General features: G+C 40.7%; 1 protein-coding gene across 1 annotated transcript in view; it reads left to right on the top strand.

Moving 5' to 3' along the window:
* The window catches only part of TSHZ1 (teashirt zinc finger homeobox 1), a 138,550-nt gene extending 124,395 nt beyond the window's left edge, over positions 1-14,155 (top strand). The window contains exon 2 of the mRNA XM_068237068.1: positions 9,499-14,155. Within this exon, the coding sequence (XP_068093169.1) occupies positions 9,499-12,668 (3,170 nt within the window). The 3' untranslated portion in view covers positions 12,669-14,155. The remainder of the gene's footprint in view (positions 1-9,498) is intronic.
* Positions 14,156-14,435: the final 280 nt, after the last annotated feature.

Genomic DNA, 14,435 nt, shown 5'->3' with positions numbered 1-14,435 from the left:
GTCTCCTGTCGCTATCCCGCGTACACACGCGGGAGTAGCGACAGTTCCGGCGAGGTTGCGGCGACAGCTGTAGCCGGCGATTGAACATGTCAATCGCCTGGCGACAGCTCCGACGGGCAACGGTTCGGGGCGCGCGCGTAATACACACGGGGGAACTGTCGCCGCAACACGCGTGTGCCACATGGTTGCGGCTACGGCCGTCCCCCGTGAGTATGGACCTTTAAGTGATGTTCCTGCTCACTTCATTGAATGGAACAAAAAACATTCCACAGTGACTCACTTTGCCAGCAGTAAAGATGCCAGCATCTGTGGTAAATTTCAAAATGTAGAAGACAGTGAGGTAAGGTTTTACAATGAGCAAGCATTGACTAAATAACTGAACTAAGACTTATTTGCACTCTGCAATTAAAAAAAATAACAAAAAAGGAGGTGAAAGAGTACAGTTAAAATTATTTTGAGTATTTTATTGCTTGCTGGTGGCTTAAAAGGCATTTTATTTATAATGTGAAAATATCACCTGGGAGATAACTTAGGAGAAAAAGTGAATTGAATTGGGCCCAATGTAGTTAAAAAATACATATAGCAAACATGAATTAAAAACACACACATTTACATAACTGTTGGTAAAAATTGCCATTTGGGACATGTGCTTCCCTCCTCTGCCATTTCCCGCTCCCCTGGAAGCCAATATGCTTGCCTAGGAAAATACTGATTCTGGTCACTGCCATAAGCAAGATCCCCAGCTGAGCATGCTCACACCTTGTGATTTTTTTTTTCTTCAGTTGTAGACGGGGTAAATAAATGTCACATCAGGCACTTTAGAGTACCAGCCCTTTTCTATTTCAGATGTACTTTAAAGGCAAGATGTAGGTCAATATGCATTTATGTAGACCATGTTTCCGCAGGCAGTAATGATTACTCTAGAGGTTACTTATAGATAAAATGTGAGGCATGTGCAGGTACATGCAGGATGAAAGGTGACTGTGAGTACTGGACTTTAGGAGAATGCACCACGGTGCTGAAATATATTATTCTGGCTGGATGTGTGATCATCCATCATTACACCATTAAGGTTATTTATTTCAGTATGTTTCTGCCATGCAATGCTCCGGACGTCTTTTACACAGACATAAAATTGCATATTTCACCCTGAAAATTAATATTATAGGCTACAAAATAAGATGTTGAACTTTACAACTCCGTGCCTGAAATGCCCTTAATTGAATTTTTATTTTTTTTTAACCATTAATTTCTGTGTGTGGGTTTTATGTTTGCCTTTCATCAGCACAATACAGAACAAGAAACACATTTGAAAGCTGTCTCTGTGCTCCGCAAATATTCATATTTTTCATTGTGTCTGCTTAAATTATTTTGCACAGCATTTAATGTTATCCAGACAAGACAGCACATCTGTTTCATCAGAATGAATAGACACTGCCATCCAGAAGGCATTCCATGTTGGCAATTCAATGCAGTGCTTAAAAGCACACGGCACATGTGTTCATTCTGTAAAACATGGAAATATGCTTGGTTTAGCTTCAGGTTCCACTATCATTCTCTCTCTCTCTTTTTCTTTGCTGCTTCATAGACCTTTGTTTGTGTACATACAGTAGATAGCTTCAGATGTATTTCCAGATTTAAGAACTTGTCTGCAGTTCAGCCAAATTAGGGTACTGAAATACAGCAATGTTTTAATGCATCTCTGCACGAGTGAATTATCTGGCACCTTGAGTATTGTTACCAAGGCATAGGAGAAGGCTTATTAAAGTGAATGTTAAGCTGGAAAAAACAAAACAGATACTCACCTATGGAAAAGAAAGGCTCTGGGTCTTAGAGCCTTCTCACTCCTCTCCTGGCTCCCTCCTTCCAGCGCTGCAAGCAATATCCGACTGATTGGGCGAATATTGCTCTCTGTCACTATGGAGGCTTCAGAAGTCTTTGGGAGCCCAAGAACTCCCGAAGATGGGTGGCTCCATACTGTGCATGTGCGAGAACGCTAACCGCCTATTTTTGTGAGCACTTGGGCTCCTAAAGACTTCTGAAGCCTCCCACGGCGGGGGATTCAAACCAGGGTGGCATCGCTGGAATGCGGGGACCATGAGAAGAGCAGGAAGGCTCTATAGGACCCAGAGCCTTCCCTCTCCTTAGGCGAGTACCTTTTTTTTCAGCTTAACATTAGCTTAAAAAGGCCAACTTTTTCAGTGCTTGCATCAAAGATTACACTGATTTATGAGCAGGAGTGTACTAAGTGTCCAGCAGACCCTAATGAAGTGGTGGACAAATTATTATGCAATTCGGGAACCAGAATATTTAGTGTAGGAGCTAGGAGGACATTTTTGTAAACTAGCACGATTGGCAACAATTTGAGAAAACTCAGAAGTAAGGCACTAGTTTTGATTCTGTAAATAGTTTTGGCTGGTCATGTGGCTCAGAGGATTTGTCTAGCTGTGCCATAATGTTGCTTTGTTGTAATCATGTAATTTTCTAGAATGTGGTAAGTAAGGAATGACTCTCCTCATGCCAAAATAGCAGTCATCATAATCTTTCACAAATATGGGGACAATTTAGAGACCTCTAAATCCAAGCAGCAGACAAGGCTTGAAAACACATAGAATGGGCTTAGTATCACGCCTACTACTCTTTTGATTATTCTAATTAGTATAGGAATATTAATACAGATCATTTAATTTCATATGAAATCGGATGCGTAACAAAAAGCGCATTTTTTTGTACAAAATGTGTTTTTGAGGAGAATTTTGTTAAAAACAAAACATATAATACAATGGGATAGATGTTGTCATGGATCCTTCTTTTAGCAACCACGGTACCTTCCTCATGGCCACACCCATATGCCATTAAGGTGCTGTAGCTGAGCTTATTCCATGCACGATGGCCAATTGGTAGCAGAATTTGCAGTCTTAGTCTTCATTAGTGAATCATTTTTTAACTAAAGGTTCACAAAGGAAAAATAAAGCAGGTGTCTGTTGCTAGTAATGTGAAGTTAAATCTAAAAATGAGTTTGTAGAATGCTAATTGCCATATGTAACATGTTGTGCATCATTCAGGTGAAATACAGCTGAAAGTTTAAATTTTGCTTTTTAAAATAAGACAAACGTAAACATAAGTTTTAATATATTTACACATTACCTAAATAAGTGATCTAGCTTTACCATAACTACAAGCCTAAACAACTACTTCCAACTTCTGAGAGTGCACGTGTGAATACAGCCATCTCAAGAGCTGAGCCTATAAACATTGCTGTTTTTTAGAGGCCTGGCCCTGGAGAGTTCGGTGTTGGAGTTTCATATAAATTTAAGGTGCTCTATTTTCATTACTTTTCCGTTAGCCGTGTGCATCCGATAGGTGGCGCTAATTACATTAATAGTCACGTAACAAAAGTGTTATGTAACCGATTCTATTGTGTGTTTTTTACTGGCCGTCTCGCTGCGGCCAAATGTATTATCAAAAGTGAGTTAATTGAATTAAATTAAGCCTGTGGCAATGTAACAGATGAAGCTCCCGGCAATATAACAGATGAAGTTGCAGGCTTCGGCTCTCGCTCTCCTCCCCCTTGCTTCTCTCCTATACAATACTGGCAGCCGGTGGGGACATGCGTGCCCCCCCAGAGTCGATCATCACGGCAGGGAATCCTGCCGTTCGTTCTTGCAGAGCGGGTGCTGGCAGAAGCAATGTCTGCAGCCTCCCCGCTCTGCTTGTTTTCTTGCGACGAACGACTCTCGGGACATGCGTGTCCCCCGGCTGCCAGTGTTCTATAGGAGAGAGACGGGGAGGAGAGGAGGCAGAGCCGAAGCCAGCGGCTTCATCTGTTACATTGCCACCGGCTTAATTGAATTCAGTTAACTCACTTTTGATAATACATTTGGCCGAAGCGAGACGGCCAGTAAAAAACCACAATAGAATCGGTTACATTACACTTTTGTTACGTGACTATTAATGTAATTAGTGCCACCTATCGGATGCGCCCAGCTAACGGAAAAGTACCCTATTTTCTACCACACATCTGAAGGGGCAATGGGCGTGCTCAGGAGTTTAGCCAACGGAAGATAATATTTTCATATGTTAAATAGATGTTGCACCATTCTAAGAGTTAAAGGTCAATTTTCTGTGGGATTTGGCTTTAAAAACCTCCCAAATCACCCTTGGAAGAATGTTGGTTTTTTTCCTCCCCCATTGACTGCAATGTGTTTTGCTGTCACATGAAGCAAAAATATCTTTTTATAAACACTTTTCTGTATTTGCTTAAACCACGGTTAAAAGTAAAAAGAAAAAGATCACCCTTGCCTTACTTGTTGTCAGTGGCGAGCACATCATCACGCACTTCATGTTACCATTTCAGCTATGTATTGAGCTGAGTAAATAAACTCCACAAGATCCTAAATATAAGTATTGCTTCAAACACCAGCGGTAAGACTTGGGTCAAATGACACCTGGAATATGCGATACAAATTCTAATTTTGGACAAAACAAGACAATTTCTATGCTTTTTTATGTGACACTGATCAAATCTGATGACTGCAGATTTTCTGCTTGAAAAGCCATGAATATGTATTTAGAAAAAAAAGTACTCATCAGCTGAGAAAGTGAAACAGAATGTCACATTTAGATAAAGCAAGTAAATTCTTACTCTGATGAATGTACAACCTTTTTAGCTCCATCAAGCTTTGAAGGGATGTATTAAGAGAGTAACTGTAACTACGAAAAATATATTGGTGATAAACGGATATTTTAAAACCTTTTAAAAGAACTAGTGAATTGCGGATTTTTATTTGTAGTAGATTTTGTATTTCACTTACATTATAAAAGCCATATCTTTAGTGTTGTAAAAATAAGTTCAAGGGTTGTTAGAATTATTATGACATAGTCAAATGAATGTTTTAGTTGCATGATTTGGTTCTCGTGCTTTATTAAATATTATAGTTTGATTATTGTGATTGAACTACCTGATCTTGAGCTTGTGGTGTTTGTGTTTTTATTACACTAAAACAGTGTTCAGAAACTCAGTCGGTGTGTGCTAGAGAAGGGCTTCTCATCCCTGTCCTCAAGTACCCCCAACAGTGCATGTTTTGCAGAAAATTACGAACATTCACAGGTGAGGTACTTAATGTCTCTGCAGAGCTGATTAACTACCTCTGTGGATTTCCACAAAACATGCACTGTTGGTACTACTTGAGGACACGGCTGGAAAGCCCTTTGCCAGAGAACAGTTAATTTCCAATATAGTATGGGTGTTACATACATGCTAAAAAGGCGTTCAGGAAAAAAAGGGCATCAAAAATAGTTGATAGTGGAAAATCAGTAAAATGAATGTTGTTTTCATATTAGGCTCTGAGGGAAGGTTTCATATGCAAATCAAGCTTTCACTTTGATCAGCAGGACTGACAAATCATGGTGATCACAGAGATCACATGATTGGATGAAAGACTTGATTCATCTCCAATCATTTTCCTGATAGCCAGGCTGCAAGCTGTAGCACCGCGCATGAACTAGCCATATGCACAGGAATACAAAGCTAAAGAGAGGTTTGGTAAATGAATGCGTTTGCACCATGTGGTGCGTCGTGTGTGCATCAGGAATAAGCCATTGCATGGTAGTGGGAGAGTTTAAATAGCAACTTTTTGTGAACTTGGATAATGTGACCAACACATATCTTGTCTAATGTTGTGGGTAGTACTTGATTGTTGTACATACACATCCTACAATATACTGTATTGTGTCTGGGTGGCAGGGCCATTAACTACTTAAAGAACGCCCCACGCCAATGGGCGTGGTCGCGGCAGCAGCCCCAGGACTGCCTAACGCAAATTGGTGTCAAGTCCTGGGACTGCATTTTGCAGGAGAACTCCTCCCCTCTTCGGTTTCCGAGTGGAAAACGCCGCTCGGGAGACTGTTAGACGGCATGATCGCCGTCTGTTTACATTTACAGCGCTGTGATCTGCAGCAGCGCTGTACTGGGGGCAGCTGTGTGACACGGCTGTCCCCTCCTGAGACTGGGGAGTGATCGGCTGTCATAGGCTGAAGCCTATGAAAGGGGGGAGGGAGCAGGGGAACTCAAATTAAAAAAAAAGAAGCTAAATTTATTAAAAATAAATAAAATAAATATTTATAAAAAAAATAAAACTGTGGAGCGATCAGACCCCACCAACAGAGAGCTCTGTTGGTGGGGAGAAAAGGGGGGGGAATCACTTGTGTGCTGTGTTGTGCAGTCCTGCAGCTTGGCCTTAAAGGGATACTGTAGGGGTGTCAGGGGAAAATGAGTTGAACTTACCCGGGGCTTCTAATGGTCCCCCGCAGACATCCTGTGACCGCGCAGTCACTCACCGATGCTCCGGCCCCGCCTCCGGTTCACTACTAGAATTTCAGACTGTAAAGTCTGAAAACCACTGCGCCTGTGTTGCCGTGTCCTCGCTCACGCTGTTGTCACCAGGAGCGTACTGCACAGACACAGACCATACTGGGCCCACGCAGTATGCTCCTGGTGACATCAGGGGAAGCGAGGATACGGCAACGCTGGCGCAGTGGTTTTCTGACTTTAAAGTCAGAAATTCCAGAAGTGAACCGGAGGCGGGGCCGTAGCATTGGTGAGTGGCTGCGTGGGCACAGGATGTCTGCGGGGGACCATTAGAAGCCCCAGGTAACGTCAACTCATTTTCCCCCGACCCCCCTACAGTATCCCTTTAAAGCTGGAGTGGCCAATTAACAATAAAAAGGCCTGGTCTTTAGGGGGGTTTAACACTGCGGTCCTCAAGTGGTTAAACCAGTTCCTTGCAGTTAGCAATTAAATGTATTGCCGTCATTAATTTAGTTTTCGGCAGTAACATATCTTTGTAAAGTTTTACGAACAGTCAGTAGAGCATAATGCATTGCATTTAATGTATTGCATTCTGTTCTACTCATTGTGTGGTAAGACTTGATGCACGTTATTCTGCTTAATGAAGTTTGGTGCATACACCCTTACATCACTAACTGTCTCTCAGCGGGGGTTCACAATCTAATGTGGTCTAATACAGACCAAGCCCAATTTTATTTGAAGCCACTTAACGTACCAGCATATTTCAGAATAGGGATGAAGCTAGTGTACCCAGTGGGAAGCAATACAAACATTGGAAGAGAAAATAAACTCCATGCAGATAGTGTCCTCACTGGAATTTTAATCTTTGACTAGCCACTTAGCCAATTTGAGTAGATAGATACATAGATAGATGGATTATACTGTATTATCATTATTATGGTTGCAACAGACCTGTGCATGGGATGTTTTGTATATTTGGTGTTGAGTACACTATTTTAATATTTTCTAGCCACTTTAATACCAGAGCCGTCTGTGTTCTTTTAAGTGGTGTGAATGAGTCACAGCAATCATGGAGTCTAGCTTCCTGCACAATATAGAGAAGCTCTGCTGTCAGCGTGACAGCAGAAAGCGTGGCTACTGCGACGTGGACATCGACGAGGATGTTTGAAATCTGCGCCTTGGCAGGGATAACAGCTCCCAAACAGGGCGTAGATTTCAATCACCAAGGTCTGGAAGCTCTTAATTGGTTTCATGTTTGTGATATGACTTAATGTGGTCTTGAGGCTTGCACACCTCATATAATTTTGGAGTGCGGATATACGCAGTTATCATCCATGAGAGTTGGTTCTAATAAAAGCAAAAGACACCCTTGACAAAACAGTTTTATACCGAGTTATTTTGAAAAGCAGTACTGTAATAGTTGGGTAAAACATAGATTACTACTACTATTACTATTCATGTTATTATTATTCAGAATTATCCTTTGTGTTGTTGTCACTGGTAACAAGAACCAGTGGGAGTATGTGACTTGCTGTACACACACACTGTAGGGCAGGGGTCTCAAACTCAATTTACCTGGGGGCTGCAGGAGGCAAAGTCAGGATGAGGCTGGGCCGCATAAGGGATTTCACAATCGGCAGCTCCCGCCATCCCCCCCCCCTCCCCCACCGTCCCTTGCATTAATTTTTATTTCAAAATCAAATTCACACTGAAGCGAACTATTTTGCCTATTTTACCTTATAGTTCGCTTCAGTGTTCCCATTACAAGTAATCCGCCGTGTCCCCACCGCAAAACGAGGGCTGCAGAGCCCCCAAATCGCCCGGGGGGCATTCCGCCGGCATTTCCTGGAAGGGGCAGAGCTTTCAGTTTCAGCTCTGCCCCTCTTGACGTCAATCGTGGCACATTCGCCGCCTCTGCCCGCCCCTCTCACTCTTCCTTCACAGAGAGGGGCGGGGAGAGGCGGCGATCTGTGCGGCGATTGACGTCAGGAGGGGCAGAGCTGAAGCTGAAAGCTCTGCCCCTTCCAGGAAATGCCGGCGGATTGCCCCCCGGGCGATTTGGGGGCTCTGCAGCCCTCATTTAGCGGCGGGGATGCGGCGGATTACTTGGGAGCACTGAAGCGAACTATAAGGAAGCTTTTGCCGGCGCGGGCCACAAAATATTGTATCGAGGGCCGCAAGTTTGAGACCCCTGCTGTAGGGGCATAAGGGTATGAAGAAAGTAGCAAGGAAATAAGTAAGGATCCTTTCACACTATGCTTCATATGCAAATCACTTTTTCTCTCGAGTTTTCTCCTTAGAGTTAATTTTTCAACAACTTTTTGAAATAACTTTTGAGCACTTTGCCATTAAAAAAGTAACAAAAAGTAGGTGAAAAAGAACTATCAAAATTATTTAAGTATTTTCTAGTGGTTTAAAAGTTATTTTATTGACAAGGTGTGAAAATATCACCTAGGAGAAAACTCTGGAGTAAAAAGCAATCATATATGGGCCTGTGCATTATGTTGCTCTGGACAATATAATTGCATTGTAGCACAGTGCAATTATATTCCAATGGATTTTCTACACTGGTGTATTGAGCATTACCAGTTGACATGCATGGTAATGATTGCAGGATAAGTCTATACTCTGTACGCGTCACATCACACTGGTGACATGTGATGCAACTTTTTAACACTGTTGCTATCCTGTTTTTCAGGTTGCGCAATGCAACGTATATAGTGTGAAAGTACCCTAGGTTTCAAGCTGAGTCATCAGGTAGTTGACAGGTAGTGGATAATCACTATTGGAACAGTGAAAACATATTTGAGGCCAGACAATTTGTTTGCTTGAGAGGTGGGTTTTTGAAGTTACACTAAAAGATTTGAAGGGTTTGAAAATGGCAAACATTTGGAAAGGAATGCACACAAGATCTTCAAGATGAAGATGTAACCAGAGTAGAGTAGAGAAAAGACACCATATACAGAGTGGAGATTGTACTTGGTATAGTATCTGCTATAGGGCAGATGCTGTAAGACGGGCAATATATAAACAGTAAGAAGGAGGGAGATGTCTGAGTGGAATTGGAGATTTCAGCATAGTTTGGAATTATTCAACAGGATCTATTTGTTATATTTATGTTAATGAAATACTGAAAAGACAATATTCAATGTCTCTAATTGTTTCCATTTCTTTTTCTTGTTTTTTAGCATACGTTCCTGCAGAAGAGTTGAAGGCAGCTGAAGCTGATGACGATAATGTGGAAGATGATGGGCTTTCTTTAGATGTCCAAGACAGTGAATACTTATTCAGTGAGGAACCAGACAACAAAGATGTTCAGAGCTATCAAAATTCTCCCGCCAGTAGTGTTACTAACCAGGATGCTGGTTATGGATCACCCTTCAGTGAAGCCAGTGATCATCTAGCAGATTTTAAAAGTACTTCCTCTAAGGATGGGCAAGACAGAGAAGATAGCCAAAGTGCAGACAACGGATCTTACCCTCAGGACAGCTTGGCACAAATCAAGGCAGTCTATACAAACCTACTGTCAGACTGCCAATGGCCCCCTCTGGCTTTAGACCTAAAAAAATCAAACTCAATTGCAAGTACAGATTCAGTTAAACAGAGTGAGAGCACAGAAAGAGCGACTATAGTTGTTACTCCCACAACAATTACAAGCAACAGTACTACTACAAGTACTAGTGTCAGTACAGCTAGTAACAGTGCTTCTGGGTATGACTGGCACCAGGCAGCGCTGGCAAAGACGTTGCAGCAAACATCCTATGGACTTTTGCCAGAACCCAGCCTGTTTAGCACAGTTCAACTATATCGACAAAATAATAAACTGTATGGTTCTGTTTTTACTGGTGCCAGTAAGTTTCGGTGCAAGGATTGCAGTGGAGCCTATGACACACTGGTTGAACTGACTGTGCACATGAATGAAACGGGTCATTATCGTGATGACAACAGAGACAGAGAAGCTGAAAGGACAAGGCGCTGGTCTAAACCTCGAAAGAGATCACTTATGGAGATGGAAGGGAAGGAAGATGCACAGAAAGTATTGAAATGCATGTACTGTGGACATTCTTTTGAGTCTTTGCAAGATCTTAGTGTTCACATGATTAAAACGAAGCATTACCAAAAAGTGCCTCTGAAAGAGCCAGTACCGGCAATCACAAAATTGATCCCTACAACAAGAAAACGTGCTCTTCAGGATATAGCTTCACCTGAGTCACCTGAGCAAGCAGGAATCTCCCCAGGGGCCATAGCAAGTGATAATGCAAAGGACCCAAAAGCTGCCAATCCATATGTGACTCCTAACAACAGGTACGGCTATCAAAATGGTGCTAGTTATACGTGGCAGTTTGAGGCACGCAAGGCTCAGATTCTGAAGTGTATGGAGTGTGGTAGCTCACATGACACTTTACAGCAGCTTACAGCTCACATGATGGTTACTGGACATTTCTTAAAGGTGACAAATTCTGCCTCAAAAAAAGGCAAACAGCTTGTCATGGATGCGGTAATAGAAGAAAAGATCCAGTCAATACCTTTGCCACCTACTACACATGCAAGACTACCGGCATCTTATATAAAGAAGCAACCAGACTCGCCAGTTGCATCTCCACTTTCTGATGATAGAAAAGATAGTGAAAGGGAGAAGGTATCTAGTCCTGAGCCAGAGAAAAAGATTAAAGAAGAAAGTGAGGACTCTGAAAAATCTGAGCCTGCAACTTCTTACCAGTACCTCAGAGAAGAAGATTTAGACGACAGTCCAAAAGGTGGACTAGATATTTTGAAATCACTGGAAAATACAGTGTCCTCAGCAATCAGTAAAGCTCAGAATGGAACTCCATCATGGGGAGGTTATCCTAGTATCCATGCTGCTTATCAGTTACCAGGATCTGTAAAACCTCTACAGCCAACTGTACAGAACGTTCAGATGCAGCCTTCTTATGCCAACAGTGTCAAGTCAATGGCATCCGACCACAGTGCTTTGATCCATTCTCCTGGAAGCCTAACCCCTCCACCTCATAAAAGCAATGTCTCTGCAATGGAAGAACTAGTAGAGAAAGTAACAGGGAAAATTAATGTAAAGAAAGAAGAAAAGCCAGTAGAAAAAGAAAGGGTAACTCCACTTAAGCCAGCATCTCCAGTGTCAAAAGAAAACAAAGACATTCTTAAGTCTGAGGAAGCTAACTCTAAAGTGATAAAGAAAATCGTGGAAGCTGAAAGTCCAAAGACAAAAAAAGAAGTCCCGTCAGAACCCCATACACCACATACACCAAATGGAACAGAACCTCTTAAAGCAAAAATCACTAATGGTTGCAACAGCTTGGGAATCATTACAGACCATTCACCTGAGCATTCATTTATTAACCCACTCAGTGCATTACAGTCTATAATGAATACACATTTGGGAAAAGTTTCAAAACCTATTAGTCCATCTTTGGATCCGTTGGCAATGTTATACAAAATTAGCAATAGCATGTTAGACAAGCCTGTCTATCCAACTACTCCTGTTAAGCAAGTAGATTGCAATGATCGATACTATTATGAGAACAGTGATCAGCCCATTGATTTGACAAAATCAAAAAACAAACCCCTTGTTACAAGCTTGACAGACCCTGTTTCTCCACCTCTCAGGGAAAGCGCATTAATGGATATTTCTGACATGGTTAAAAACCTCACAGGACGTTTAACACCGAAATCCTCCACCCCATCTACTGTTTCTGAAAAATCTGACGCAGATGGCAGCAGCTTTGAAGAGGCTTTGGATGAGCTGTCACCAGTGCATAAGAGAAAGGGCAGACAGTCCAACTGGAATCCACAACATCTTCTCATACTTCAGGCCCAGTTTGCATCAAGCTTAAGGGAAACACCTGAAGGCAAATATATCATGTCAGACTTGGGTCCACAAGAGCGCGTGCATATCTCCAAATTTACTGGGCTTTCAATGACCACAATAAGCCACTGGCTGGCCAATGTCAAATATCAGTTAAGGAGGACAGGAGGTACTAAATTTTTAAAGAATTTAGACACGGGGCATCCTGTTTTCTTTTGTAATGATTGTGCCTCTCAGTTCCGGACAGCTTCAACTTACATAACTCATTTAGAGACACATCTAGGCTTTAGCTTAAAGGATCTTTCAAAGCTTTCTCTTAGTCAGATTCAAGAACAGCAGAATGTTTCAAAAGTTATCACCAATAAGGCTTTAAGCTCAGTTGGACTTATTGAGGAGGAATCAGGCTCCACATTCCAGTGTAAGCTTTGCAATAGGACTTTTGCAAGCAAACACGCAGTTAAACTGCACCTTAGTAAAACACATGGAAAGTCCCCAGAGGACCATGTGATATATGTAACTGAAATGGAAAAACAGTAACATCCAGTTATGCAGCCAGGTATGCAAGTGACAAGAACATTGCACTAAACATTTTCATAATACTGCACTAGGCCTGACCTGAGCCTCTGAAATCAGTCTTATTTTTTGTTGCTGAACTGCCTATCTGGAATTTTTTTTTCTTACACATATTTTATATTTATATTTATATTCTCTTTGTCTGATTTGTGCATGTTTCTTTTTTGTGAGTCAATGTCTGACCTTTAATTTTCAACATCTGTTCTTGATGTTAAGCTATCTTTTGTAGAATGTAGTGGGAGACACTATTGAAAGACATTAATTTAACCACAAAGCAACACAAAGAACAATGACAAAAAGGAAAAAAACAAAAACAAAAAAACAAACATCTTAAAATTAACACGTTGCCATGACAATAAAGGTTGGAAAATCTTGTGGCGTCAAGCTAACCCTTTGAGCACTGCCATAGCATTTCTGTGCCTTTTTCATATTAAAAAGACATATTTAACTAAAATGTATACAATTCAAACTGTAAAAAAAATATATAAGTTTAAAATGAATACAGAACTTAAAACAAGATATGCATGAAGCCCTGGGATGAAGGAGGAACGCTATATAGTACTCTTAGGGTTACAATGCCACATATGTACAAATTTAATTAAAATAAATAATACAAAAGGGAAAACAGAATAGAATATATAGCATATATACTGTACCATTAAGTGAGAGATATCAGAAAGGAAGAAAAAAATGTTTTCATTTGGGGCGAAATTCTGTATGCAAATATGTTATTTACGTATGTAAAAAATATTTCTTGTTTTACAAAAAATGAATATTACAGTTTATAATTATTTGCAGAATAAGGTTTGGTACAAGCTTATGTTCCTACAATAGTGCTGCATTTTAATCTCTTTTGCTACCAGCAGGTTAACCATTAGAGCATCAGAGGTTATCTCAACCACTTGAGCAGTCAGGCATCCAAGGGGTTAAATTTGTGCTTCACAGGTGGTTTCGGTGGACTAAATAACAGAACAGCCTGCAACCAATGTTGGATTCTGTTTCCTGTAAATATAAGATAATAATTTAAGAGTACACGTTACAATATACCATTTGAAGAAGAAGAAAAAAAAACAACAGTTCTGCTTCCTTTGTACCTTCTGGCTGTATGCTTTCACTTTGAACTTTTTATATTGTCATTTTATATTCAATTCCTATGTATATAAAATGTAAAAAAAAAATCACATTTTTGAATAAAATTAAGTTCCTTCAGATTGACTTAAACAGAGAAATTTTACTGGCGCCTGCATCCTTTCAGATGCACGTACAAAAGAAACTGACACAAAAAAATAAAAAAGAGAAAAAAAAGGATAAATACAAAATAAAGCAATGCACTATGAATTATACATTTTGATGTTTTATCATTAATATTGTACAGTACATTTCGGTTCACACAATTAAATCCACTGTTTTCTCAAGTGTGAAATAAACCCACATGCAGTTCTTGATTTACATACATTGTCATGTCGTCATTATTGTGCCGTTAAGGTGTTATTCCAGCAGTAAAAGGTATTGCTTATGCAATCAACCAAGATAATTCTATTGAAAATCATCTTTTCAGTATCTGTATCCTGACATATTTCATTCAGGCTATTTCCATTAACATGTTACAAACAAGTCACAATAGTTTCAAAAGGCGCACATACAGAATTACTGCTGCCTTATCTGTTAATGAAGGGCATTATATTTGTATGGCAAGTTTCTATTTGGATTTGGGAGGGTGGAACTATTGCT

The sequence above is a fragment of the Hyperolius riggenbachi genome, chromosome 5, assembly GCF_040937935.1.
Source record: "Hyperolius riggenbachi isolate aHypRig1 chromosome 5, aHypRig1.pri, whole genome shotgun sequence".
NCBI classification, from domain to species: Eukaryota; Metazoa; Chordata; class Amphibia; order Anura; family Hyperoliidae; genus Hyperolius; species Hyperolius riggenbachi.
The sequence above is the reverse complement of the archived record's forward strand: the minus strand, read 5'-3'. Positions and strand labels throughout refer to the sequence as shown.